General features: G+C 38.2%; 1 protein-coding gene across 3 annotated transcripts in view; it reads right to left on the reverse strand.

Annotated features, from left to right (window-relative positions):
- TBC1D32 (TBC1 domain family member 32) overlaps positions 1–26,684 on the reverse strand; it is a 270,320-nt gene that overhangs the window by 65,541 nt on the left and 178,095 nt on the right. The window contains exon 27 of one of the 3 annotated variants that reach the window (XM_055262795.2): positions 1,711–1,773. The exons of the other annotated variants lie outside the window; for them this stretch is intronic. Within the exon in view, the coding sequence (XP_055118770.2) occupies positions 1,711–1,773 (63 nt within the window). The remainder of the gene's footprint in view (positions 1–1,710; positions 1,774–26,684) is intronic. 3 annotated transcript variants of the gene reach the window in all.

The raw sequence follows: 26,684 nt of genomic DNA on the forward strand, positions 1-26,684 counted from the left end.
TCACTTTACTCTTACCATAATAAGCAAGGAAAAACCTTGGAGTGGTCCCTGAGAAGCAATTCTACAGAAAACTAATACAAGGAATTTATATATCATTCCATCTATAAATTTGGGAGTATCCAAATTCTGACAAGTCTCTATTTTGTGTGAACAACTGTGGATTAAGTTATGTCATCTATATCTTACACAGATTATTCCTTATTTTGGATTTATCATCCCACTTTTGCTTTTCATTAATATTTGATAACTGAGCATTTACTATAGGAGAAATCAGTGGAAATAAACAAATGAAGAATTAGTCTTCCCTTGTCATGTTACTGCACCTGGACTAGTAGAAGATCTATTTTCTCTGCTATACATAGATATGATAGTAAAAATACATGAAAACTAAGTTTTCCTTATCAAAAGAAAATACTTACTCTGATTTTCTAGTCATCTCAATAGCTGCAGCTCAAGATTTACTACAGAGGGGAAAAACCATAATCTCAGTCATACTACCAGTTTCCTCAGTTCATAGGTTGATGTCAAATAAAAGTCAATTACCTTTATCTGCAGAAAATAAATCTTAATTCCAAGGTTAGAAACAATAAGAAAAGAAAAAAGCATGAGAAAATGCCTGACTTGGCATAAAGGCCTAGATAAAAGGCCTTGATAAAAGACTGTATCAACAAAAAGTATTTATAGACTATATGTGTAAGACAGAATACAAAAGGCTTTTAAAATAAGCACACACAATATCTGTCATCATGTTATATTACACTTTAAATAGTACCATATTATTTTTCTTTTTTTTTTTTTTTCAGATGGAGTCTCGCTCTGTCGCCCAGGCTAGAGTGCAGTGGAGCAATCTCAGCTCACTGCAAGCTCCGCCTCCCGGGTTCACGCCATTCTCCTGCCTCAGCCTCTGGAGTAGCTGGGACTACAGGCACCCGCCACCACGCTAGGCTAATTTTTTTGTATTTTTAGTAGAGATAGGGTTTCACTGTGTTAGCCAGGATGGTCTCGATCTCCTGACCTTGTGATCCGCCCGCCTCGGCCTCCCAAAGTGCTGGGATTATAGGCATGAGCCACCGTGCCCAGCCATACCATATTATTTTTCAAAGAATTTTTACTCATGCCTGGGGGATTCTATTTTTAGTTGATTGGGGGAGAATTAGTAATCCCAAATTTTACATAATTCATCACACTTGCAAAGGCAATCCAGTCCAGTCATTCGTTAAATAGGCAATTTTCATTATTTTATCAAAATGCAATTGCAATTACAGTCCATCTCACTCTCCCCTTTTCTCTCTTAAAAAGTTTATTTCCACATACTATGCAGGTAACATTCCAATTTTAAATCTTTACTATTAGAATTGGAGAATGGATTGTCATCAATTTGTAAATGCAATGGCAATAATTCATCAGAGACATGAATAGAGACTTAATTTCTGAAAAGGCAGAAAGTATCAGCAAGAATCAACACCAGTGAATAAGGATATATATCCAATAAGAACAAGAAAAATTGTTAAACAAAATCAGTATAGATTACTGAAAACTATCTTGTTAAATTAAGGATATTGTTCTAGTAAAAAAATAGACATTTGTAGTTAAGAAGGCTAAATTTCAACATCTTTTAATGCCAAAAAAAACTTAATATCAGCATAAGATGATAAAATACATAGGCATCCTAAGATTATAATTACAAAACCCAAGAACTTTTTTACTCACTCACTGAACGCTGCATAGCTCCAGAGACATAGAATATGGTATTCTTCTTCTCTGGCCCCATCTCTGATTTACAAATGTTATCTATCATTAGTTTTATTATTAACCAAAATACATTGCAATAATTTTCTAACTGTTCGATAAATAGTACTTTGCAACTATAAAATATTCAAAATAAACTTTCTATATAGTAATACCTACAAAAGGAAAACCTTTTCCATTCCCCAAAATATTAATGCATTAACATTGCCAGGGGTTTTTATTTTCACTTGTCTACTTTTATAAAGTGTCAAAACTATGCAGATAATATAGATGCAATATAGTGGCTTAGCAGCATGGTCTTTACCTAAGAGCATAATATGGTTTTCAAGGACATTTGACTCATACATAGAGCCCAATGATTCGAGACATATTTTATACTGAATTCATTCAGAGCTGAAAATTTACAAATGATGAAAAATAAGTTCTAACTAGAATTCGCTTCTGTTTTATACAATATACACCTCCCCCCACCCTGATTTCATTTAATTTGTAGTAAAAAAAATTACAACAGGTTGGAGCAAAGAAAAAGATACTATAGAGGGATATTTATATCTTACATATTATTAACTTTAAAATGATCTGTTTTCTCATAGAGGAATAATATCATCTGAAACTATCTGGCTAAAGTATTGGAATGATCTGACTGTAAAGATTTTAATATTATTTGGTATATTACATTGAAAGGAATGATTATAACCATATAACTTACTCTTTTATATAGTATTTGAAAAATAATATTTTACCAGGCAGAAAATCAATTTCCTATCAGATAAGCAGAAATGTGATGGAGAAGGCAGTCAACTAAGATACTGAAGCTATAAAAGACTAAATATGAAGTAATAGCAGACCAAAAGGCTGTACATTTTTTAGTTATTTTTTTCAATTGTGAAAAAATAGGATGTAATGCTAACAATGCACAGCTTTTATGTGCCATAAAAATGTAAAGTACCAATTGCTAAATGATGAAATAACTATAATAAAGGTGTCTACTTCATGAATAATATATATGGAATTCTAACTCAAGAAGCTTTCTAACTGCAAACTTTTGCATACTCTAGAACACGAGTCAAATCAGAGGTTATTCCAAATATGAGTAAAAATTCCTAAATTTACTTTAGATTAGTCTGAACAACAGTTTTAATGTCCAGTGACAGAGTCAAAGAGAGAGCTTGACAATGGAAAAAATACAAGAGGAAGAAATCCAGCATTGATTTACTATTTACTCTTTCATTCAATAAATATTTATGTACCACCTACTACTTAAGTCAAACAGCATCCTTGCTTCATGGAAATTACATTTTAGGGTAGTAGACAATACATAAATACACAAGCTCACTGTAAGGTATAAATACTCTTAGAGAAATAAACAAAGGTCCAGAGAGAGAAATAAGCTAGAGAAGAAATATATTTTAGATAAGGTGGAGATAACTTATCTGAAGAAGTGACATTTAGACTAAGATCAAAAGATTTAGGGGTGGAGCCAAGATGGCCGAATTGGAACCGCTCCCGTCTACAGCTCCCAGCCTGAGAGACACAGAAGACAGGTGATTTCCGCATTTCCGTTTGAGGTACCCGGTTCATCTCACTACGGAGTGCCAAACAGTGGGTGCAGGACAGTTGGTGTGGCGCACTGTGCGCGAGCCGAAGCAGGGCGAGGTATTGCCTCACTCGAGAAGCGCAAGGGGTCAGGGAGTTTCCATTCCTAGTCAAAGAAAGGGGTAACAGATGGCACCTGGAAAATCGGGTCAGTCCCACCCTAATACTGCACTTTTCTAACCGGCCTGGAAAACGGCACACCAGGAGATTGTGTCCCGCACCTGGCTCAGAGGGTCCTATGCCCACGGAGTCTCACTGATTGCTAGCACAGCAGTCTGAGATCAAACTGCAAGGTGGCAGCGAGGCTGGGGGAGGGGCGCCCGCCATTGCCCAGGCTTGCTTAGGTAAACAAAGCAGCCAGGAAGCTCGAACTGGGTGGAGCCCGCCACAGCTCAAGGAGGCCTGCCTGCCTCTGTAGGCTCCACCTCTGGGGGCAGGGCACAGACAAACAAAAATTCAGCAGGAACCTCTGCAGACTTAAATATCCCTGTCTGACTGACAGCTTTGAAGAGAGTAGTGGTTCTCCCAGCACGCAGCTGGAGATCTGAGAACAGGCAGACTGCCTCCTAAAGTGGGTCCCTGACCCCCGAGAAGCCTAACTGGGAGGCACCCCCCCAGTAGGGACAGACTGACACCTCACTCGGCCGGGTACTCCTCTGAGACAAAACTTCCAGAGGAAATATCAGACAGCTGAATTTGTGGTCTCACAAAAATCCACTGTTCTGCAGCCACTGCTGCTGACACCCAGCCAAACAGGGTCTGGAGTGGACCTCTAGCAAACTCCAACAGACCTGCAGCTGAGGGTCCTGTCTGGTAGAAGGAAAACTAACAAAAGGAAAGGACATCCACACCAAAAACCCATCTGTACATCACCATCATCAAAGACCAAAAGTAGATAAAACCACAAAGATGGGGAAAAAACAGAGCAGAAAAACTGGAAACTCTAAAAAGTGGAGCACCTCTCCTCCTCCAAAGGAAGGCAGTTCCTCACCAGCAATGGAACAAAGCTGGACAGAGAATGACTTTGATGAGTTGAGAGAAGAAGGCTTCAGACGATCAAACTACTCCGAGCTACGGGAGGAAATTCAAAACAATAGCAAAGAAGTTAAAAACTTTGAAAAAAGATTAGATGAATGGATAACTAGAATAACCAAAGGAGAGAAGGGCTTAAAGGAGATGATGGAGCTGAAAGCCAAGTATTGAGAACTACGCAAAGATTGCAGAAGCCTCGGTAGCTGATGCAATCAACTGGAAGAAAGAGAATCAGCGATGGAAGATGAAATGAATGAAATGAAGCGAGAAGGGAAGTTTAGAGAAAAAAGAATAAAAAGAAATCAACAAAGCCTCCAAGAAATTTGGGACTATGTGAAAAGACCAAACCTACATCTGATTGGTGTACCTGAAACTGACGGGGAGAATGGAACCAAGTTGGAAAACACTCTGCAAGATATTATCAAGGAGAACTTCCCCAATCTAGCAAGGCAGGCCAAAATTCAGATCCAGGAAATACAGAGAACGCCACAAAGATACTCCACGAGAAGAGGAACTCCAAGACACATAATTGTCAGATTCACCAAAGTTGAAATGAAGGAAAAAATGTTAAGGGCAGCCAGAGAGAAAGGTCGGGTTACCCACAAAGGGAAGCCCATCAGACTGACAGCTGATCTCTTGGCAGAAACTCTACAAGCCAGAAGAGAGTGGGGGCCGATATTCAACATTCTTAAAGAAAAGAATTTTCAACCCAGAATTTCATATCCAGCCAAACTAAGCTTCATAAGTGAAGGAGAAATAAAACACTTTAGAGACAAGCAAATGCTCAGTGATTTTGTCACCACCAGGCCTGCCCTAAAAGAGCTCCTGAAGGAAGCACGAAACATGGAAAGGAACAACCGGTACCAGCCACTGCAAAAACATGCCAAATTGTAAAGACCATCGAGGCTAGGAAGAAACTGCATCAACTAACGAGCAAAATAACCAACTAACATCATTAATAACAGGATCAAATTCACACATAACAATATTAACTTTAAATGTAAATAGGCTAAATGCTCCAATTAAAAGACACAGACTGGCAAACTGGATAAGGAGTGAAGACCCATCAGTGTGCTGTATTCAGGAAACCCATCTCACGTGCAGAGACACACACAGACTCAAAATAAAGGGATGGAGGAAGATCTATCAAGCAAATGGAAAACAAAAAAAGGCAAGGGTTGCAATCCTAGTCTCTGATAAAATAGACTTTAAACCATCAAAGATCAAAAGAGACAAAGAAGGCCATTACATAATGGTAAAGGGATCAATTCAACAAGAAGAGCTAACTATCCTAAATATATATGCACTCAACACAGGAGCACCCAGATTCATAAAGTGAGTCCTGAGTGACCTACAAAGGGACTTAAACTCCCACACAATAATAGTGGAGATTTTAACACCCCACTGTCAACATTAGACAGATCAACGAGACAGAAAGTTAACAAGGATATCCAGGAATTGAACTTACTCTACACAAAGCTCAGCACAAAGTGGACCTAATAGACATCTACAGAACTCTCCACCAAAAATCAACAGAATATACACTTTTTCAGCACCACACCACACCTATTCCAAAATTGACCACATAGTTGGAAGTAAAGCTCTCCTCAGCAAATGTAAAAGAACAGAAATTATAACAAACTTTCTCTCAGACCACAGTGCCATCAAACTAGAACTCAGGATCAAGAAACTCACTCAAAACCGCTCAACTACATGGAAACTGAACAACCTGCTCCTGAATGACTATTGGGTACATAATGAAATGAAGGCAGAAATAAAGATGTTCTTTGAAACGAATGAGAACAAAGACACAACATAAGAGAATCTCTGGGACACATTCAAAGCAGTGTGTAGAGGGAAATTTATAGCACTAAATGCCCACAAGAGAAAGCAGGAAAGATCCAAAATTGGCACCCTAACATCACAATTAAAAGAACTAGAAAAGCAAGAGCAAATACATTCAAAAGCTAGCAGAAGGCAAGAAATAACTAAAATCAGAGCAGAACTGAAGGAAATAGAGACAGAAAAAAACCTTCAAAAAATTAATGAATCCAGGAGCTGGTTTTTTGAAAAGATCAACAAAATTGGTAGACCGCTAGCAAGACTAATAAAGAAGAAAAGAGAGAAGAATCAAATAGATGCAATAAAAAATGAAAAGGGGGATATCACCACCGATCCCACAGAAATACAATCTACCATCAGAGAATACTACAAACACCTCTAACCTCTACGCAAATAAACTAGAAAATCTAGAAGAAATGGATAAATTCCTCGACACATACACCCTCCCATGACTAAACCAGGAAGAAGTTGAATCTCTGAATAGACCAATAACAGGCTCTCAAATTGTGGCAATAATCAATAGCTTACCACCAAAAACAGTCCAGGATCTGATGGATTCACAGCCAAATTCTACCAGAGGTACAAGAAGGAACTGGTACCATTCCTTCTGAAACTATTCCAATCGATAGAAAGAGAGGGAATCCTCCCTAACACATTTTATGAGGCCAGCATCATCCTGATACCAAAGCCTGGCAGAGACATAACCAAAAAAGAGAATTTCAGACCAATATCCTTGATGAACATTGATGCAAAAATCCTCAATAAAATACTGGCAAACTGAATCCAGCAGCACATCAAAAAGCTTATACACCATGATCAAGTGGGCTTCATCCCTGGGATGCAAGGCTGGTTCAACATACGCAAATCAATAAATGTAATCCAGCATATAAACAGAACCAAAGACAAAAACCACATGATTATCTCAATAGATGCAGAAAAGGCTTTTGACAAAATTCAACAGCGCTTCATGCTAAAAACTCTCACTAAATTAGGTATTGATGGGACGTATCTCAAAATAATAAGAGCTATCTATGACAAACCCACAGCCAGTATCATACTGAATGGGCAAAAACTGGAAGCATTCCCTTTGAAAACTGGCACAAGACAGGGATGCCCTCTCTCACCACTCCTATTCAACATAGTGCTGGAAGTTCTGGCCAGGGCAATCAGGCAGGAGAAGGAAATAAAGGGTATTCAATTAGGAAAAGAGGAAGTCAAATTGTCCCTGTTTGCAGATGACATGATTGTATATCTAGAAAACCCCATTGTCTCAGCCCCAAATCTCCTTAAGCTGATAAGCAACTTCAGCAAATTCTCAGGATACAAAATCAATGTACAAAAATCACAAGCATTCTTGTACACCAATCACAGGCAGAGAGCCAAATCATGACTGAACTCCCATTCACAATTGCTTCAAAGCGAACAAAATACCTAGGAATCCAACTTACAAGGGATGTGAAGGACCTCTTCAAGGAGAACTACAAACCACTGCTCAATGAAATAAAAGAGGATACAAACAAATGGAAGAACATTCCATGCTCATGGGTTGGAAGAATCAATATCGTGAAAATGGCCATACTGCCCAAGGTAATTTATAGATTCAATGCCATCCCCATCAAGCTACAAATGACTCTTCACAGAATTGGAAAAAACTACTTCAAAGTTCATATGGAACCAAAAAAGAGCCTGCATCGCCAAGTCAATCCTAAGCCAAGAGAACAAAGCTGGAGGCATCATGCTACCTGACTTCAAACTATACTATAAGCCCACAGTAACCAAAACAGCATGGTACTGGTACCACAACAGAGACATAGATCAATGGAACAGAACAGAGCCCTCAGAAATGATGCCGCATATATACAACTATTTGATCTTTGACAAACCTGACAAAAACAAGAAATGGGGAAAGGATTCCCTATTTAATAAATGGTGCTGGGAAAACTGGCTAGCCATATGTAGAAAGCTGAAACTGGATCCCTTCCTTACACCTTATGCAAAAATTAATTCAAGATGGATTAAAGACTTAAATTTTAGACCTACAACCATTAAAATCCTACAAGAAAACCTAGGCAATACCATTCAGGACATAGGCGTGGGCAAGGACTTCATGTCTAAAACACCAAAAGCAATGGCAACAAAAGCCAAAATTGACAAATGGGATCTAATTAAACTAAAGAGCTTCTGCACAGCAAAAGAAACTACCATCAGAGTGAACAGGCAACCTACAGAATGGGAGAAAATGTTTGCAACCTACTCATCTGACAAAGGGCTAATATCCAGAATCTACAATGAACTCAAACAAATTTAGAAGAAAAAAACAAACAACCCCATCAAAAAGTGGGTGAAGGACATGAACAGACACTTCTGAAAAGAAGACATTTATGCAGCCAAAAAACACATGAAAAAATGCTCATCATCACTGGCCATCAGAGAAATGCAAATCAAAACCACAGTGAGATACCATCTCACACCAGTTAGAATGGCCATCATTAAAAAGTCAGGAAACAACAGGTGCTGGAGAGGATGTGGAGAAATAGGAACACTTTTACACTGTTGGTGGGACTGTAAACTAGTTCAACCATTGTGGAAGTCAGTGTGGTGATTCCTCAGGGATCTAGAACTAGAAATACCATTTGACTCAGCCATCCCATTACTGGGTATATTTCTAAAGGACTATAAATCATGCTGCTATAAAGACATATGCACACGTATGTTTATTGGGGCACTATTCACAATAGCAAAGAGTTGGAACCAACCCAAATGTCCAACAACGATAGACTGGATTAAGAAAATGTGGCACATATACACCATGGAATACTATGCAGCCATAAAAAATGATGAGTTCATGTCCTTTGTAGGGACATGGATGAAACTGGAAAACATCATTCTCAGTAAACTATCGCAAGGACAAAACACCAAACACCACATGTTCTCACTCATAGGTGGGAATTGAACAATGAGAACTCATGGACACAGGAAGGGGAACATCACACTCCGGGGACTGTTGTGGGGTGGGGCAGGGGGGAGGGACAGCATTAGGAGATATACCTAATGCTAAATGACGAGTTAATGGGTGCAGCAAAACAACATGGCACATGGATACATATGTAACATTGTGCACATGTACCCTAAAACCTAAAGTATATAAAAAAAAAAAAAAGATTTAAACAGGACTACCCATGGGAAGAGTAGGAATTTGTATTCCAGGAAAAGGGAGTACCAAGAGCAAAGGATCAGAGGCATAAGCCTAATGTCTTTTAAGGAGTGAAGTTTGCAAAGCACTTATAAGAAATTTATGTCTAGAATACATGAAGTGCTCTTACAACTCAATTATTAAAAAACAAATAACTCAATTAAAAATGGGCAAAGTGTTGGAACAGCCACTTCTCAAAGGAAGATACCAAATGGCCAAAAAGCACATGAAAAGCCATCAGCAAAATACAAATCAAAATCACAATGAGATACACTTCATAGCCACTGGAATAGTTAGATCAAAATGTCAGATGAAGAGATAACAGAAAATAATTTATGTCAGCTGCTCAAATGATTAAACATAGATTATCATATAATCCAGTGACTCTAATCCTAGGTATACTGAAGAGAAATGAAATGTATGTTCACACAGAAACTTATGCATGAATGTGTAGGAGTTTGGTCAGGGTGGTGGGAAAATTGTAAAAAAAAAAAAAAAAGTTATAGGAAAGACACAAACCTTTTTAAAAAGCCGGAAGGTTTTGCAAAAGGTTTAGGAAAATTTTATGGCTAAAGGCAGCCTAATCCTCTTACCTTTAGCTGATAGCAAAAAGCAAATAACAAGGGAATGTAGAGGAGTTTATCTAGATAGCTTGTTTACTTATGTTGTCCTAAAACCGACCTTTGTTCATCGTGCTCAAGACTGCTCTCTACTGGAGGGGTCAACAATGTTTATTACCCACAAATTGTGTTTGCTCCAAGTCTTCGTCATTATATCTGTACTAAATAAATGCAAACATCGCCAGCTTAGGGGGGCCGCAAACTCTTTTTGGCCCCTAGTGCTGGCAGTCCCCTAGCCTGCTCTTTCACTGGATACCTTTGTCTAAGTACTCCTTTCATCTGTCACTCAGCCAGTGTCTGCAGGGCAGATTCAGCATGAATGTTTATACATAAGATCAGAGAAAGGCAATCTAATGCCAAGTGGCATGACTGCCAGTAACCTTGTGAGTCAGCCCCACACTTTGGATGTTCTATTGGTCTCATTAGTAGCACTAGAAACATATAAAAAATGACCAGAAAAATTACTCTCCTCTTTAAAGATAGCAGCCTCAACTGAGTAAATATACATCCAAAAGGTTTCTTGATAAAGACAGAAATTCCACAGTAGTAAGATATATAGGATCCAGATGTAATTTAGAATGCTGATTATTTTATAGGTCATCCTGAATAAACATTATAAAAGTATTTTTAAGTAATAAAATGGATATAGGAAGCTAGATGGGGAAATAAGAACAACAAACATCTCATCTTCTTGAGATGTGTCTCTGTGATGCTTTCAATGACTGGAGAATGCAATCCAATTCCTCAAGCTATTTTTAGTTTTCTATATGGAAGTTCTGAATTTCCCATACTCCTCTGAGAAAGAAGTCCTCATTCTGAGCATGTTGAAATGCAACATAGTAGAGTGGACTGGCCAATGGGGTAATAAGTCCTGGGAAATCTAATTTTAGCTCAGAAAAACAAAAACAAAATAAATTAAATTACTATTTTACTAACCTTCCTGTTCCATACAGAAGGGCATTATGAGGCAATATCCAGTAGTTCACCTTAACAGCTCCTAACATGCTAACTGGTACTTGCTTTTGACCATAGTAAGACTATTCTTTTCCACCCAATCTGCTTGCCTCTTCTTTGTCTTTTGCAGAGGCAGTAAGTTATAACACTAGTACATATAACTAGTGCTTATATTATAGTACTAGCAATAACATTAGTACCATAATATAAGTTATAATGCTAGTATATATTATACTACCTATCTACACCCTCAGGTAACAGACAAATGATATTCTAAGTAGAAATTATTTCTACCACATGGAAGTGAATGTTTTTGTGTGTAATGATCTATACATATACTCACATACATGTATTCAAGTGTACATATATACACATACGTATACATATATATACACAGAGAATATATAGATCAATAGCTTTTAAATGGCCACTTACATTTTAATATGGTAACCCTAAAAATGTTCATAAAAATAATTGAACCAGATGATGTTTCAAAATTCTTATTTATAGATGAAGAAGAATTATCTAACAGTTAACACTGATGCCAATGAGCTAACAAGAGGCAATTTAACAGATGAGATGCTAACTGTAGCAAACAGAATAAATCTAGAAGCTGGGAGACAAATGAAGAGGATGTCACCATGTGCACACAACTGAAGTGATTTTCTTTCCCGCAACAAGGAAATTATATCCCAAAATCGTGCAGTGCAAATGATGACTAAACTAACACCTTACAAAATCTGTGAATCATTACATGTGAATCACAAAACAAGAATAGAAAGTAGATGACTGTTGCTGTTGAAGTAACTTTGATGTCTTAAATATTGCTACCTTAAGCATAGTATTTTTTAAAGTCCACTATTAATGTTTAGCTTTATTTAACGGTATTTAACCAGACACATACCTGTTAGAAACACATTTAGCTCTGTTTTTTTTTTTTTTTCATTGAGTTCACAGAGAAAGCATCACTATACTCTCCTAGGTACAAAATGAAGCTGGACATGCTTCTGACTTTCCCATTTTCTGCTAAGAGTATATGGTCAGTGACACAGATACCAGCAATATCAGAATGAGATATTATGAATTGACTAAATCCCTGCAAAAATCTCTTCCTAGGCTATCTATTGATGCCTAGATCATTCTCTCTTCCTTAACAAGAACCACAATAATATCAGGATCACTCTTATTACGAGGAAGTATCAGGTACTAGTTTTAAATTGGGAATAATGTCTTACTCAAACACTTGTGCTTTAGAAACAAACAGAAAGAAAGTAAGAGTTCCTGTGCAGTATGGTGGGAAAATAGGCAATTAAATAAGGCTTAAGATAGTACTACACTCCCTAAAACAGAGCATATGCCAGTAAAGATGTCACAAATGTGTTAGGCCTTGTAAGCTACAGGGAAGTCATTGAAGGATTTCGATTGGAAGAGTAATATGATCTAACCCATGTTTTCAGCAGCATTCCTCTGGCTGCTGTGTTGAGAATAGACTAAGCACTTGGCAGGACATTGCAGCAGGTAAGAGATGACAGTGGTAGTAGATGAGTGAGAGTGGTTTTATTTTAGATATGTAGAGTCAAGATTTGCTGACAGATTAGATGTGGGGTATAAAGACAGAGACAAGTGCATGAATGCCGTTAGGTTTATTGTCTGGAGAACTGGAAGCAAACAGTTGCCATTTCCGAAAGGGGGAAAAATGCCAAAGGAACAAATTTTGGGGGAGTATTAAAAATTTATCTGAGACATGTTAAGTTTGATATATATATACAACTTACTAGGAGAAACGTCAAGTAGACAGTTTAACATATGAGATATGAGTTCAAGGCAAAGATAAGTATTAGAGATATAAATCTGAGAGCCATCAGCATACTGGATAGTATTTCAGTCATGAGATCTTCACAACAGTAATGTAGCTAGAAAAAAAGAAGACAACTGAGAACTGACTATGGGGCATTCCAAAGTTTAAACGTTAGAGAGATGTGAAAGATCCAACAAATGAGACAAAAGAAGAATTCATCATAGATGCAGGAGGAAAACCAAACAACAAGAGTATTTTCTGGAAGTCAAATGAAGAAATTGTTTCAAAAAAGAGGTCAGGTTTGAGTGATACTGCTAGGTGATGAGGACTGAGATCTGACCAGTGGGCTGAATGCCGGTGGAGTATTAGGGTGAAAGCCTGATTAGCTTACAAGTGGGTCGAAGAGAGAATGGAAAGAGAGTAATGGGAATACTCAGATAACTCCTTCAAGGAATTCTGAAGTAAAAAGCAGGCCAGAAGTGAGATTTTAGTGAGGGGAAAGTATGTCCAAGAGAAGATATTTTAAATATAAGAGAATAAACACCATGCTTGTTGGCATATGGAAAAGATAAGTAAAGATGCTCCAAGCCAAAAAATGATAATAAAGAGGGAGATCAGGCTTTAAAAAGAGAGAAATCCTATCATTTGTGACAACATGGATGAACCTTGAGGACACTGTGTTTGGTAAAATAACCCAGGCACAGAAAGACAAACACTCTATAATCTCACTTACGTGCAAACTGAAAAATTTAAACTCATAGAAATGGGGCATAGAATGGTTACCAGAAGCTGGAGGGCAGGGTATTGGGGGAGATGGTCAAATGATACAAAATTTCAGTTAAATAAAAGAAATATGTTTTAAGATGTCTATTGTACAACATGGTGACTATGTTATTAACAATGTATTATATATTTGAAAATTGCAAAGAAAGTAATTTTAAATATTATCATCAGAAAAATAAGCATGTGAGATTATGCATACGTTAATTGGATGAATATAGCCATTCCACAATGTACACATATTTCAAAACATGTTGTACATGGTAAATATCCTAGAATGCTTGTCAATTAAAAAATAAATTAATTTTTAAAATTGTAGTGGTAAAAATCAGGTTAACTCAGGAGACTGGCGATAATATAGAAGTCCCTGGTCAAGGAGATCTACCTGAATAGGATTCAATAACAACCAGAAAAGGGTTAATGGGTTAATGATCTGTATAAAGTTGGATGAAAAGTGATATTAAATACTATACGATTTGCAGAGGCTAAAGAGTAGACATAGGGCAAGTAGAACAGACAGGTGTGGAGGCTGTAGCTGGAGAGAGAAAACAGTTTAAAGCCTTGAAAGTAAACAAAACTGGGTAGGCAAGATCAAAAGTGAGGCAATGCTAGTTGAAGACTGATGTGAAGGATGGATGCCTTCCATCATGCTATGCTATAGATGCTAAAAATCAACTGTATTAGGGTTCTCCAAGAAACAGAACCAATAGAATTTGTACATATATAGAAGGAGATTTATTATAAGTCACTGGCTCATGTGATTATAGAGGCTGGTGAGTCCAAAATCTACAGTGTTGGCCAGTAGTCTGGAGATCCAGAAAAAGGGAGAAAAGAAAAAGGGAGAACTGCTAGAAGCAAAATCTTTCAGAAGAAACCAGATGGAATGTAGTGCACAAATGGAGAAATTGGTTTTCACAAGTCACACTGAAAGTTCCTTCATGATAATAATAGAAAGCCTAAATGGGTACCAATGTAGTTAAGTGAGTTGATATGCCTCAGGAACACATGGAAGCTCTTTATTGGCTATTTCTACATCATTGATAAAATAGGAAACATGGCTATTAACTAAACGAAGCATGGGGAAGGAGAAGAAGGTTTGAGAAGAGAGAAATTTTGAAAACAGTCATCTAGGAGACTAGAAAAGTAACCTGGAGACACACCATACTGGGTATACTGGCAGCAGTACATTCACGCCTAAGTCAGTCATCTGCAGTTATATTCTGGGTTACACAGAGAAACTATTATTACTCCTTTTCCCGAATCATAGATAAGGGGAGAAAGTAAAATTATACTTCTCTGAGCACTGATTCCTAGGAACTAATAATATATTTTTCTACTCAAAAGCGTTCATTTAACCTAATTTTCTTATTTGTATTTTTTAAATTTTAGATTCAGGGGAAATATGTACAGGTTGCTATATGGGTATATTGAGCGACAGTGAAGTTTGGGATACAGATGGTCCTGTCACCAGGGTGATGAGCACAGCAGCCAACAGTAGCTTTTCATCGCGTGCTCCCCCTTCCTCCCTCCATCCCCCTATCTAGTAGTCCCTAGTGTACATTGTTTCTATCTTTATGTATATGTGTTTTCAATGTTTAGTTCCCACTTATGAGAATATGCAGTATTTGGTTTTCTGTTCTTACATTAATGCACTTAGAATAATGGCATACAGCTGCATCCATGTTGCTGCAAAGGACGTGATTGCTTTCCTTTTTATGGCTGTGTAGTATTCCATGGTGAATATGTACCATATTTTCTTTATCCAGTCCACAATTGTTGGGCACCTATGTTGATTCCATGTCTTTGCTATTGTGAATAGCTGCAATGAAAATGCAAGTGCATGTGTGTTTTTGATAGAATGAGTTATTTCCTTTTGGTATATAGTCAGTAGTGGGGTTGCTAGGTTGAAGGGCAGTTCTGTTTTAAGTTCTTTGAGAAATCTCCAGAATGCTTTCCACAGTGGCTGAACTAATTTGCATTTGCACCAAAAGTGTTTAAGTGTTCTCTTTTCTCTGAAGCCCTGCCAACATCTGTTATTTTTTGACTTTTAAATAATTGCCATTCTGACTGGTGTGAGACGGTATCTGTTGATTTGATTGCATTTATCTGATGATTAGTGATGGTGAGCATTTTTTTTTTTTTTTTTTTTTTTTATTTTTTTTGAGACGGAGTCTCGCTCTGTCACCCAGGCTGGAATGCAGTGGCGCAATCTCGGCTCACTGCAAACTCCGCCACCCAGGTTCACGCCATTCTCCTTCCTCAGCCTCCTGAGTAGCTGGGACTACAGGTGCCTGCCACCACGTCTGGCTAATTTTTTTGTATTTTTAGTAGAGACAGGGTTTAACCGTGTTAGTCAGGATGGTCTTGATATCTTGACCTCATGATCCACCTGCCTCGGCCTCTCAAAGTGCTGGGATTACAGGTGTGAGCCACTGCGCCCAGTCTCATATTATTTTTGTCACTTGTATGTCTTTTTTTGTTGTTGTTGTTAACTATCAGTCCATGTCCTTTCCCCATTTTTTAATTGGAATATTTGTTTGTTGGTTGGTTTTATTATACTTTAAGTTCTGGGATACATGTGCAGAACGTGTAGGTTTGTTACATAGGTATACACGTGCCATGGTGGTTTCCTGTACCCATCAACCTGTCATCTATATTAGGCATTTCTCCTCATGCTATCCGTCCCCTTGCCTCCCATCCCCTGAAAGGCCCCAGTGTGTGATGTTCCCCTCCCTGTGCCCATATGTTCTCATTGTTCAATTCCCACTTATGAGTGAGAACATGTGGTGTTTGGTTTTCTGTTCCTGTGTTAGTTGGCTGAGAATAATGGTTTCCAGCTTCATCCCTGTCCCTGAAAAGGACATGAACGAATTCTTTTTTATGGCTGCGTAGTATTCCATGGTGTACATATGCCACATTTTCTTTATCCAGTCTATCACTGATGGGCATTTGGGTTGGTTTCAAGTCTTTGCTATTGTGAACAGTGCTGCAATAAACATATGTGTGCATGTGTCTTTATAACAGAATGACTTAAAATCCTCTGGGTATATACCCAGTAATGGGATGGCTGGGTCAAATGCTATTTCTAGTTCTATATTCTTGAGGAATTGCCACACTGTCTTCCACAATGGTTGAAGTTTATACTATGACCAACAGTGTAAAAGGGTTCCTATTTCTTTTTTTTTTTAGATGGAGTCTCGCTCTGTCACCTAGGCTGGAGTACAGTGGCACTATCTCAGCTCACTGCAGCCTCTGCCTACCAGGTTCCAGCAATTCTCCTGTCTCAGCCTCCCAGGTAGCTGGGATTACAGGCATGTGCCACCATGCCCAGCTAATGTTTGTATTTTTAGTAAAGATGTGGTTTCACCATGTTGGCCAGGCTGGTCTTGAACTCCTGACCTCAGGTGATCTGCCTACCTCGGCCTCCCAAAGTGAAAAGCAGTCCTATTTCACCACATCCTCTCCAGCATCCGTTGTTACCTGACTTTTTAATGATCGCCATTCTAACAGGCATGAGATGGTATCTCACTGTGGTTTTGATTTGCATTTCTCTAATGGCCAGTGATGATGAGCTTTTTTTTTTTCATATGTTTATTGGCTGCATAAATGTCTTCTTTTGAAAACTGTCTGTTCATAACCTTTGCTCACTTTTTGATGGGGTTGTTTTTTTCTTGTAAATTTGTTTAAGTTCTTTGTAGATTCTGGGTATTATTATCCTTTGTCAGATGGATAGATTGAAAAATTTTTCTCCCATTCTGTAGGTTGCCTGTTCACTCTGACGATAGTTTCTTTTGCTGTGCAGGAACTCTGTAGTTTAATTGGATCCCATTTGTCAATTTTGGCTTTTGCTGGAATTGCTTTTGGTGTTTTAGTCATGAAGTCTTTGCCCATGTCTATGTCCTGAATGGTGTTGCCTAGGTTTTCTTCTGGGGTCTTTATGGTTTTAAGTCTTACATTTAAATCTTTAATCTATCTTGAGTTAATCTTTGTATAAGTTATAACAAAGGGGTCCAGTTTCATTTTTTGGCATATGGCTAACCAGTTTTCTCAACACCATTTAGTAAATAGGGAATCCTTTCCCCATTTCTTGTTTTTGTCAGGTTTGTCAAAGATCAGATGGTTGTAGATGTGTAGTGCTATTTCTGAGGCCTCTGTTCTGTTCCATTGATCTATATATCTGTTTTGGTACCAGTACCATGCTGTTTCAGTTACTGTAGCCTTGTAGTATAGTTTGAAGTCAGGTAGCATGATGCCTCCAGCTTTGTTCTTATTGCTTAGAATTGTCTTTGCTATATGGGCTCTCTATCGGTTCCATAGGAAATTTAAAGTACATTTTTTTAGTTCCGTGAAGAAAGTCAATGGTAGCCTGATGGGAATAGCATTGAATCTATAAGTTGCTTTGGGCAGTATGGCCATTTTCATGATATCGATTCTTCCTATCCATGAGCATGGAATGTTTTTCCATTTGTTTGTGTCCTCTCTTATTTCCTTAAGCAGTGGTTTGTAGTTCTCTTTGAAGAGGTCCTTCACATCCCTTGTAAGTTGTATTCCTAGGTATTTTATACCCTCTCTTGCTAGACTGCCCTGGCCAAAACTTCCAACACTATGTTGAATAGGATTGGTGAGAGAGGGCATCCTTATCTGTGCCAGTTTTCAAAGGGCATGCTTCCAAATTTTGCCCATTCAGTATGACATTGGCTGTGGGTTTCTCATAAATAACTCTTATTATTTTGAGATACGTTCCATCAATTCCTAGTTTATTAAGAGTTTTTAGCATGAAGGGGTGTTGCATTTTATCAGACTTTCCTGCATCTATTGAGATAATCAAGGTTTTTGTCCTTGGTTCTGTTTATGTGATGGATTATATTTATTGATTTGCATATGTCGAACCAGCCTCGCATCCCAGGGATGAAGCCGACTTGATCATAGTGGATAAGCTTTTAATGTGCTGCTGGGTTCAGTTTGCCAGTATTTTATTGAGGATTTTTACATTGATGTTCATCAAGGATATTGGCCTGAAATTTTATTTACCAAAACCTCTGCCAGGTTTTGGTATCAGGATGATGCTGGCCTCATAAAATGAGTTGGGGGGGAATCCTTCTTTTTCTATTGATTGGAATAGTTTCAGAAGGAATGGGTACCAGCTCCTCTTTGTATCTCTGGTAGAATTTGGCTGTGAATCCATCTGGTCCAGGGCTTATTTTGGTTGGTAGGCTATTAATTATTGCCTCAATTTCAGAACTTGTTATTGGTCTATTCAAGGATTCAACTTCTTCCTGGTTTAGTCTTGGGAGGGTGTATGTGTCCAAGAATTTATCAGTTTCTTCTAGATTTTCTAGTTTATTTGCATATAAGTATTTATAATATTCTCTATTGGTAGTTTGTATTTCTGTGGGATCAGTGGTGATATCCCCTTTATCATTTTTTATTGTGTCTATTTGATTCTTCTCTTTTTTCTTCTTTAGTAGTCTGGCTAGTAATCTATCTATTTTGTTAAATCTTTTCAAAAAACCAACTCCTGGATTCATTGATTTTCTGAAGGGTCTTTCATGTCTCTATCTCCTTCAGGTCTGCTCTGATCTTAGTTGTTTCTTGTCTTCTGCTAGCTTTTCAATCTGTTTGCTCTTGCTTCTCTAGTTCTTTTAATTGTGATGTCAGGGTGTTGATTTTAGATCTTTCCCACTTTCTCTTGTGAGCATTTAGTGCTATAAATTTCTGTCTAACACTGCTTTGGCTGTGTCCCAAAGATTCTGGTACATTGTGTCTGTTCTCATTGGTTTCAAAGAATTTACTTTTTACTGCCTTAATTTTGTTATTTACTCAGTAGTCATGCAGGAGCAGGTTGTTCAGTTTCCATGTAGTTGTGTGGTTTTGAGTGAGCTTCTTAATCCTGAGTTCTAATTTGATTGCACTGTGGTCTGAGAGACTGTTTCTTATGGATTTCCATTCTTTTGGATTTGCTGAGGAGTGTTTTACTTCTAATTATGTGGTTGATTTTAGAATAAGTGCTATGTGGTGCTGAGAAGAATGTATATTCTGTTGATTTGGGGTGGAGAGTTCTGTAGATGTCTATGAGATCTGCTTGTTCTACAGCTGAGTGCAAGTCCTGAATATTCTTATTAATTTTCTGTCTCGATCAACTGTCTAATATTGACAGTAGGGTGTTAAAGTCTCCCACTATTATTGTGTGGGAGTCGAAGTCTCTTTGTAGGTCTCTAAGAACTTGCTTTATGAATCTAGGTGCTCTTGTATTGGGTGCACATATATTTAGGATAGTTAGCTCTTCTTGTTGCATTGATCCCTTCACCATTATGTAATGCCCTTCATTGTCTTTTTTGATCTTTGTTGGTTTAAAGTCTGTTTCATCAGAAACTAGGATTGCAACTCCTGCTTTTTTATGCTTTCCATTTGCTTGGTAAATCTTCTTCCATGCCTTTATTTTGAGCCTATGTGTGTCTTTGTATATGAGATGGGTCTCCTGAATATAGCACACTGATGGGTCTTGACTCTTTATCCAATTTGCCAGTCTGTGTCTTTTAATTGGGGCATTTAGCTCATTTACAGTTAAAGTTAATATTGTTATGTGTGAATTTGTTCCTGTCATTATGATTCTAGCTGGTTATTTTGCCCATTAGTTGGCATAGTTTCTTCATAGTGTCGATGGTCTTCACATTTTGGTTTGTTTTTGCAGTGGCTGGTACTGGTTTTTCCTTTCAATATTTAGTGCTTTCTTCAGGAGCTCTTGTAAGGCAGGCCTGGAGTGACAAAATCCCTCAGCATTTGTTTGTCTGTAAAGGATTTTATTTTTCCTTCATTTATGAAGCTTAGTTTGGCTGGGTATGAAATTCTGGTTGAAAATTCTTTTCCTTAAGAATGTTGAACGCTGGCCTCCACTCTCTTCTGGCTTGTAGGGTTTCTGCAGAGAGATCTGCTGTTAGTCTAATGGGCTCCTCTTTGTGGGTAACCTGACCTTTCTCTCTGACTGCCTTAAAATTTTTTCCTTTATTTCAACCTTGGTGATTCTGTCAATTATGTGTCTTGGGGTTACTGTTCTCGAGGAGCATCTTTGTGGTGTTCTCTGTATTTCCTGAATTTGAATGTTGGCCTGTCTTGCTAGGTTGGGGAAGTTCTCCTGGGTAATATCCTGAAGAGTGTTTTCCAACTTGGTTCCATTCTCCCCATCACTTTCAGGTACAGCAATCAAATGTAGGTTTGGTCCTTTCTCATAGTCTCATATTTTTGGGAGGCTTTGTTCATTCCTTTTCATTCATTTTACTCTAATCTTGTCTTCATGCTTTATTTCATGAAGCTCATCTTCAATCCCTGATACACTTTCTTCCGCTTGATTGATTTGGCTGTTGATACTTGTGTATGCTTCACAATTTTCTCGTGCTGTGTTTTTCAGCTCCATCAGGTCATTTATGTTCTTCTCTTAACTGGTTAGTCTAGTAGCAATTCCTGTAACCTTTTATCAAGGTTCTTAGCTTGCTTGCATTGGATTAGAAAGTGCTCCTTTAGCTTGGAGGAGTTTGTTATTACCCACCTTCTAAAGCCTACTTCTGTCAATTTGTCAAACTCATTGTCTGTCCAAAGTTTTGTTCCCTTGCTGGCAAGGAGTTGTAATCCTTTGCAGGAGAAAAGGCATTCTGGTTTTTGGACTTGTCGGCTTTTTTTACTGGTTTTTCCTCACCTTTGTGGATTTATCTACCTTTGGTCTTTGCTGTTGGTGACCTTGGGATGGAGTTTTTGCATGGTCCTTCTTGTTGATGTTGATGCTATTGCTTTCTGTTTGTTAGTTTTCCTTCTAACAGACCCCTCTTCTGCACATCTGCTGGAGTTTGCTGGGGGTCCACTCCAGGCCATGTTTGCCTGGGTATCACCACTGGAGGTTGCAGAACAGCAAAGATTGCTGCCTGTTCCTTCTTATGGAACCTTCATCCCAGAGGGGCACCCACCAGATACCAGCTGAAGCTCTCCTGTATGAGGTGTCTGCTGAACCCTGCTGTGAGATTTCTCCCCATCTGGAGGTATGGGGTCAGGGACCCACTTGAGGAGGCAGTCTGTCCCTTAACAGAGGTCAAGCACTGTGCTTGGAGATCCACTCCTCTCTTCAGAGCCAGCAAGCAGGAACATTTAAGTCTGCTGTAGCTGCGCCCACAACCGCCCCTTCCTCCTGGGGCTCTGTCCCACAGAGATGGGAGTTTTATCTATAAGCCCCTGACTGGGGCTGCTGCCTTTCTTTCAGAGATGCCCTGCCTGGAGAGGAGGAATCTAGAGAGGCAGTGTGGCTACAGGGGCTTTGAGGCCCTGAGGTGGGCTCCACCCAGTCTGAATATCCAGGTGGCTTGGTTTACAATGTGAGGGGAAAACCACCACTCAAGCCTTAATAAGGTGGATGCCCCTCCCCCACCAAGCTCGAGTATACCAGGTCGACTTCAGACTGCTGTACTGTCAGCGAGAATTTCAAGCCAGTAGATCTTAGCTTGCTGGGCTCCATGGGGGTAGGATCCACTGGGCAAGACCACTTGAATCCCTGGCTTCAGCCCCCTTTCCAGGGAAGTGAATGGTGCTGTCTCGATGGTGTTCCAGGAGACACTAGGGTTAAAAAAAAAAAAAAAAAAAAACCTCCTGCAGCTAGCTTGGTGTCTGCCCAAATGGCTGCCCAGTTTTGTGCTTGAAACCTTGTGGTGTAGGCACTCAAGGGAATCTCCTAGTCTCTGGGTTGCAAAGACAGTGGGAAAAGTGTAGTACCTGGGCCGGATAGCACCATCCCTCATGGCACAGTCTCTAATGGCTTCCCTTGGCTAGGGGAGGGAGTTCCCCAGACTCTTGAGCTTCCTGGGTGAGAACAGAGCTACCCTGCTTCTGTACACCCTCTGTGGGCTTCACCCAGTGTCTAACCAGTCCCAGTGAGATGAACCAGGTACCTCAGTTGGAAATGCAGAAATCACCCACCTTCTGCAATGGTCTCACTGGGACCTGAGGACTGGAGCTGTTCCTATTTGGCTATCTTGTCAGGGAATCGGATTATTTGTTTTTTACCTGTTGATTTGTTCAAGGCCCTGTTAGATTCTTGATATTAGCTCCCTACCTTACCATATACAAAAATTAACTCAAGATGGATTAATGATTTACATTTAAGATCTCAAACTATAAAATTCCTAGAAGAAAATCTGGAAAACACCCTTCTTGACACAGGCTTTGGCAAAAAAATTATGGCTAAGTTCCCAAAACCATTGTAACAAAAACAAAAATTGGTAAGTGCCACCTAATTAAAGAGTTTCTGCACAGCAAAATTACCAACAGAGTAAACAGACAACCTGCAGAATAGGAGAAAATGTTTACAAACTATTAATCTGAAAAAGGTCTAATAGTAAGTGTGTAGGCTTGCTTCTGGGTTCTCTGTTCCGTTTTATTGGTCTATGTGTCTGTTTCTGCACCAGCACCATGCCATGTTGGTTACTTCTGCCTTATAGTAATGTGATGCCTCCAACATTGTTGTTTTTACTTAGTATTGCTTTGGTATTCCAGCTGTTTTTTGGTTCCATATGAATTTTAGAATACATATTTCTAATTCTGTGAAAAATGATATTGGTATCTTAATAGGGATAGCACTGAATCTGTAAATTGCTTTGGGAAGTAGGGCCATTTTAACAATATTGATTCCTACAATCCATGAGCAGAAATATTTTTCCATTTATTCATGTCGTCTCTGATTTCTTTCAGCAATGTTTGTAGTTCTCCTTGTAGAACTACTTCCCATCATTAGATGCATTCCTAGGCTTTATTGTGTGTGTGTGTGTGTGTGTGTGTGTGTGTGTGTGTGTGTCTATAGCAAATGGGATTATGTTCTTGATTTGGCTTTCAATCTATACTGTTGTATAGAAAAGCTGACTTTTCTTCATTGATTTTGTATCTTGAAATTTTACTGAAATCATTTATCATTGCTAGGGTCCCTTTGTTGGAATCCTTAGGGTTTTCTATGTATAGAATTGTATCATCAGCAAGGGGAGATAGTTTAACTTCTTCTTTTCCTATTTGGATGCTTTTTCTTTCTTTCTCTTGACTAATTGTTCTAGCAAGCACTTTCAGTACTAAGTTGAACAAGTGTAGTGAGAGTAGGCATAGTTGTCTTTTTTCAGTTCTCAAAGGGAATGATTCCACTTTTTACCCATTCAGTATAATGTTGTGATGTTAGCTGTGGATCTGTCACAGATGGCTCTTATTATTTTGAGATATGTTCTTTTATGCCTAGCCTATTGAGGGTTTTTATCATGAAGAGATGTTGGATTTTACTGAGGGCTTTTTCTGTGTCTATTGAAATGGTAATGTAGTTTTTGTTTTTTATTCTGTTTATGTGGTGAATCACATTCATTGATTTGCATATGATGAACCAACTTTGCATCTCAGGAATAAAGTCTAACTTGTGGTGAATTAACTTTTGCTGCTGGATAAAAATATCCTGCTGGATTTCATTTGCTAGTATTTTGTTGAAATTTTTTTTGCCTATGTTCATCAAGAATATTTGGCCTACAATTTCTTTTTTTGTTATCTCTGTCAGAGTTTGGTATCAGGATAATATTGGCTTTGTAAAATAAGTTATAAAGAAGCTCCTCCTCTTCGACTTTTTGGAATAGTTTCAGAAGGATTGCTATCAGTTCTTTATACATCTAGTAGAATTCTGTATGAATCCATCTGGTCCCAGGCTTTTTTTTTGGTTGTTAGACTTTGTATTACTGATTCAGTTTTGAAACTTGTTATTGGTATGTTCAGGATTTTACTTTCTTCCTGGTTCAATCTTAGGATATCGTGTTTCCAGGAACTTATCAATATCCTATAGACTTTCTAATTTGTGTGCATTGAGGTGTTCATAATAGTCTTTTTGTATTTTGATCTTTTGTATTTCTGTGGGATCGGTTGTAATGTCATTTTTGTCATTTTTGACTGTGCTTATTTGGATCTTCTTTTTTTTTTGTTAATCTAGCTAGCAGTCTATCTACCTTGTTTTTCCTTTTGAAAAATCAATTATTGGTCTCATTTATCTTTTTTATGGATGTTTGTGTCACAATTTCATTCAGTTTTTCTTTGATTTTAATTATTTATTTCCTTCTGCTAACTCTGGAGTCAGATGGTTTTTTTTTCTATTTCCTATAGGTATGATGTTAGATCATTAATTTAAGGTCTTTCTAACCTCTTGATGAAAGCCATAGGACTATAAACTTATCTCTTAGCACAAATTTAGCTGCATCCCAAAGATGTTAGTAAGTTGCATCTCTATTTTGATTAGTTTCAACGAAAGTTATTTCTGACTTAATTTCATTGTTCACTCAAGGGTTATAAAGAGCTAGTTGTTTAATTTCCATGTTTTTGTGGAGTTTTGAGAGATCTTCTTGATATTAATTTCCATTTTTATGGCACTGTGGCCTGAGAGTGTGCTTGGCATCATTTTTAAAAATTCACTGAGATTTGTTTCATGGCCAAGCATATGGTCAATCATAGAATATGTTGCATGTGTAGAAGTCAAGAATGTATATTCTATCATTGTTAGGTGGAGTATTCTTTGGATACCTATTAGGTCTACTTCATCAAGTGTCAAGCTTAATTCCACACTATCTTTGTGGAATTTTTTGCCTCAGTGATCTGCCTAATGTTGTCAGTGGGGTGTTGAAGTCCATCACTATTATTTAGGGGCTATATAAGTCTTTTCCTGTGTCAAGAAAAACTTGTTTTGTGAATCTGAGTGCTCTAATGTTGAGTGCATATACATGTAGGATAGCTAAGTCTCCTTGTTTACTTGAACACTTTATCATTATGTTATGGCCTTCTTTGTTCTTCCTGATTGTTGTTGGTTAAAAGTCTATTTTATCTGATACAAGAACTGCAACACCTGCTCTTTTTTGTTTTCCATTTGTGTGGTTGTCTTTCTCCATCCCTTTGAGCCTGTGAGTGCCATTACATGTGAGATGTGTCTCTTGAAGACAGCAGACAGTTGGGTCTTACCTTTTTATCCAGCTTGCCACTCTATGCCTTTTAAGTGGGGTGTTTAGGCCAGTTGCATTCAGGGTATTAGTACTGATATGGGAGATTCTGATCCTGTCACTGGGTTGGCAGTTGGTTGTTTTATAGACTTGATGGTGTAATTCCTTTATACTGTCTGTGGGTTATGTGCTTTAGTGTGTCTTTGTGGTAGCAGGTTTTGATTTTCCATTTCCATGTTTAGCACTCTTTTAATGACCTCTTGTAAGGCTGGTCTGGTAGTAATGAATTCCCTTAGTAGTTGCTTATCTGAGAAGGATTTTATATTTCCTTTACCCTGAAGCTGAGTTTGGTGGGATATTAAATTCTTGGTTGAAATTTCTCTACCTTAAAAATGCTGAAAATAGGCCTCCAATCTCTTCTGGCTTTAAGGTTTCTGCTGAAAAGTCTATTGCTAGCATGATGAGGTTCCCTTTGTAGGTGACCTGACCTTTCTCTCTGGCTGCCTTTAAGTTTTTTCTTTTGCAATGACTTTGGTACATCTAATGATGATGTGCCTTGGGGATGGTCATCTTGTATAGTATCTTGCAAGTGATCTCTGTATTTCTTAAATTCTTATGTCTACATCTCTAGCAAACTTGGGAAAATTTTGATGGACTTCAAATGTTTTCCAAGTTACTTACACTCTCTCCTTCCCTCTCAAGAATGCCAATGAGTCATAGATTTGGTCTCTTTACATAATCCCATATTTCTTGGAAGTTCTGTCATTTTTAAAAATTATTTTTTCTTTTTGTCTGACTTAGCTGATTCAAGAACCAGTCTTCAAGCTTTGAGATTCTTTCCTTAGCTTGGTCCATTCTGCTATTAATACTTCTGACTATGCTTTATGACTAATTATGAAATTCTTAAAGTGAATTATTCAATTCCAGAGGTTCAGTTTAGTTCTTTCTTGAAATGATTATTCTTTCTTTTAACTCCTGGATCATTGCACTGGATTCCTTGGATTTCTAGGACTGGGTTTCAACTTTCTCCTGGATCTCAATGATCTTCTTTACCAGCCAGATTCTGAATCCTAGGTCTGTTATTTCATTCCTTTCAATCTGGTTAAGAACCATTGCTGGGAAACTAGTGCATTTGGTTGGAG

The sequence above is a fragment of the Symphalangus syndactylus genome, chromosome 2 (genome assembly GCF_028878055.3).
Source record: "Symphalangus syndactylus isolate Jambi chromosome 2, NHGRI_mSymSyn1-v2.1_pri, whole genome shotgun sequence".
Taxonomy (NCBI): Eukaryota; Metazoa; Chordata; class Mammalia; order Primates; family Hylobatidae; genus Symphalangus; species Symphalangus syndactylus.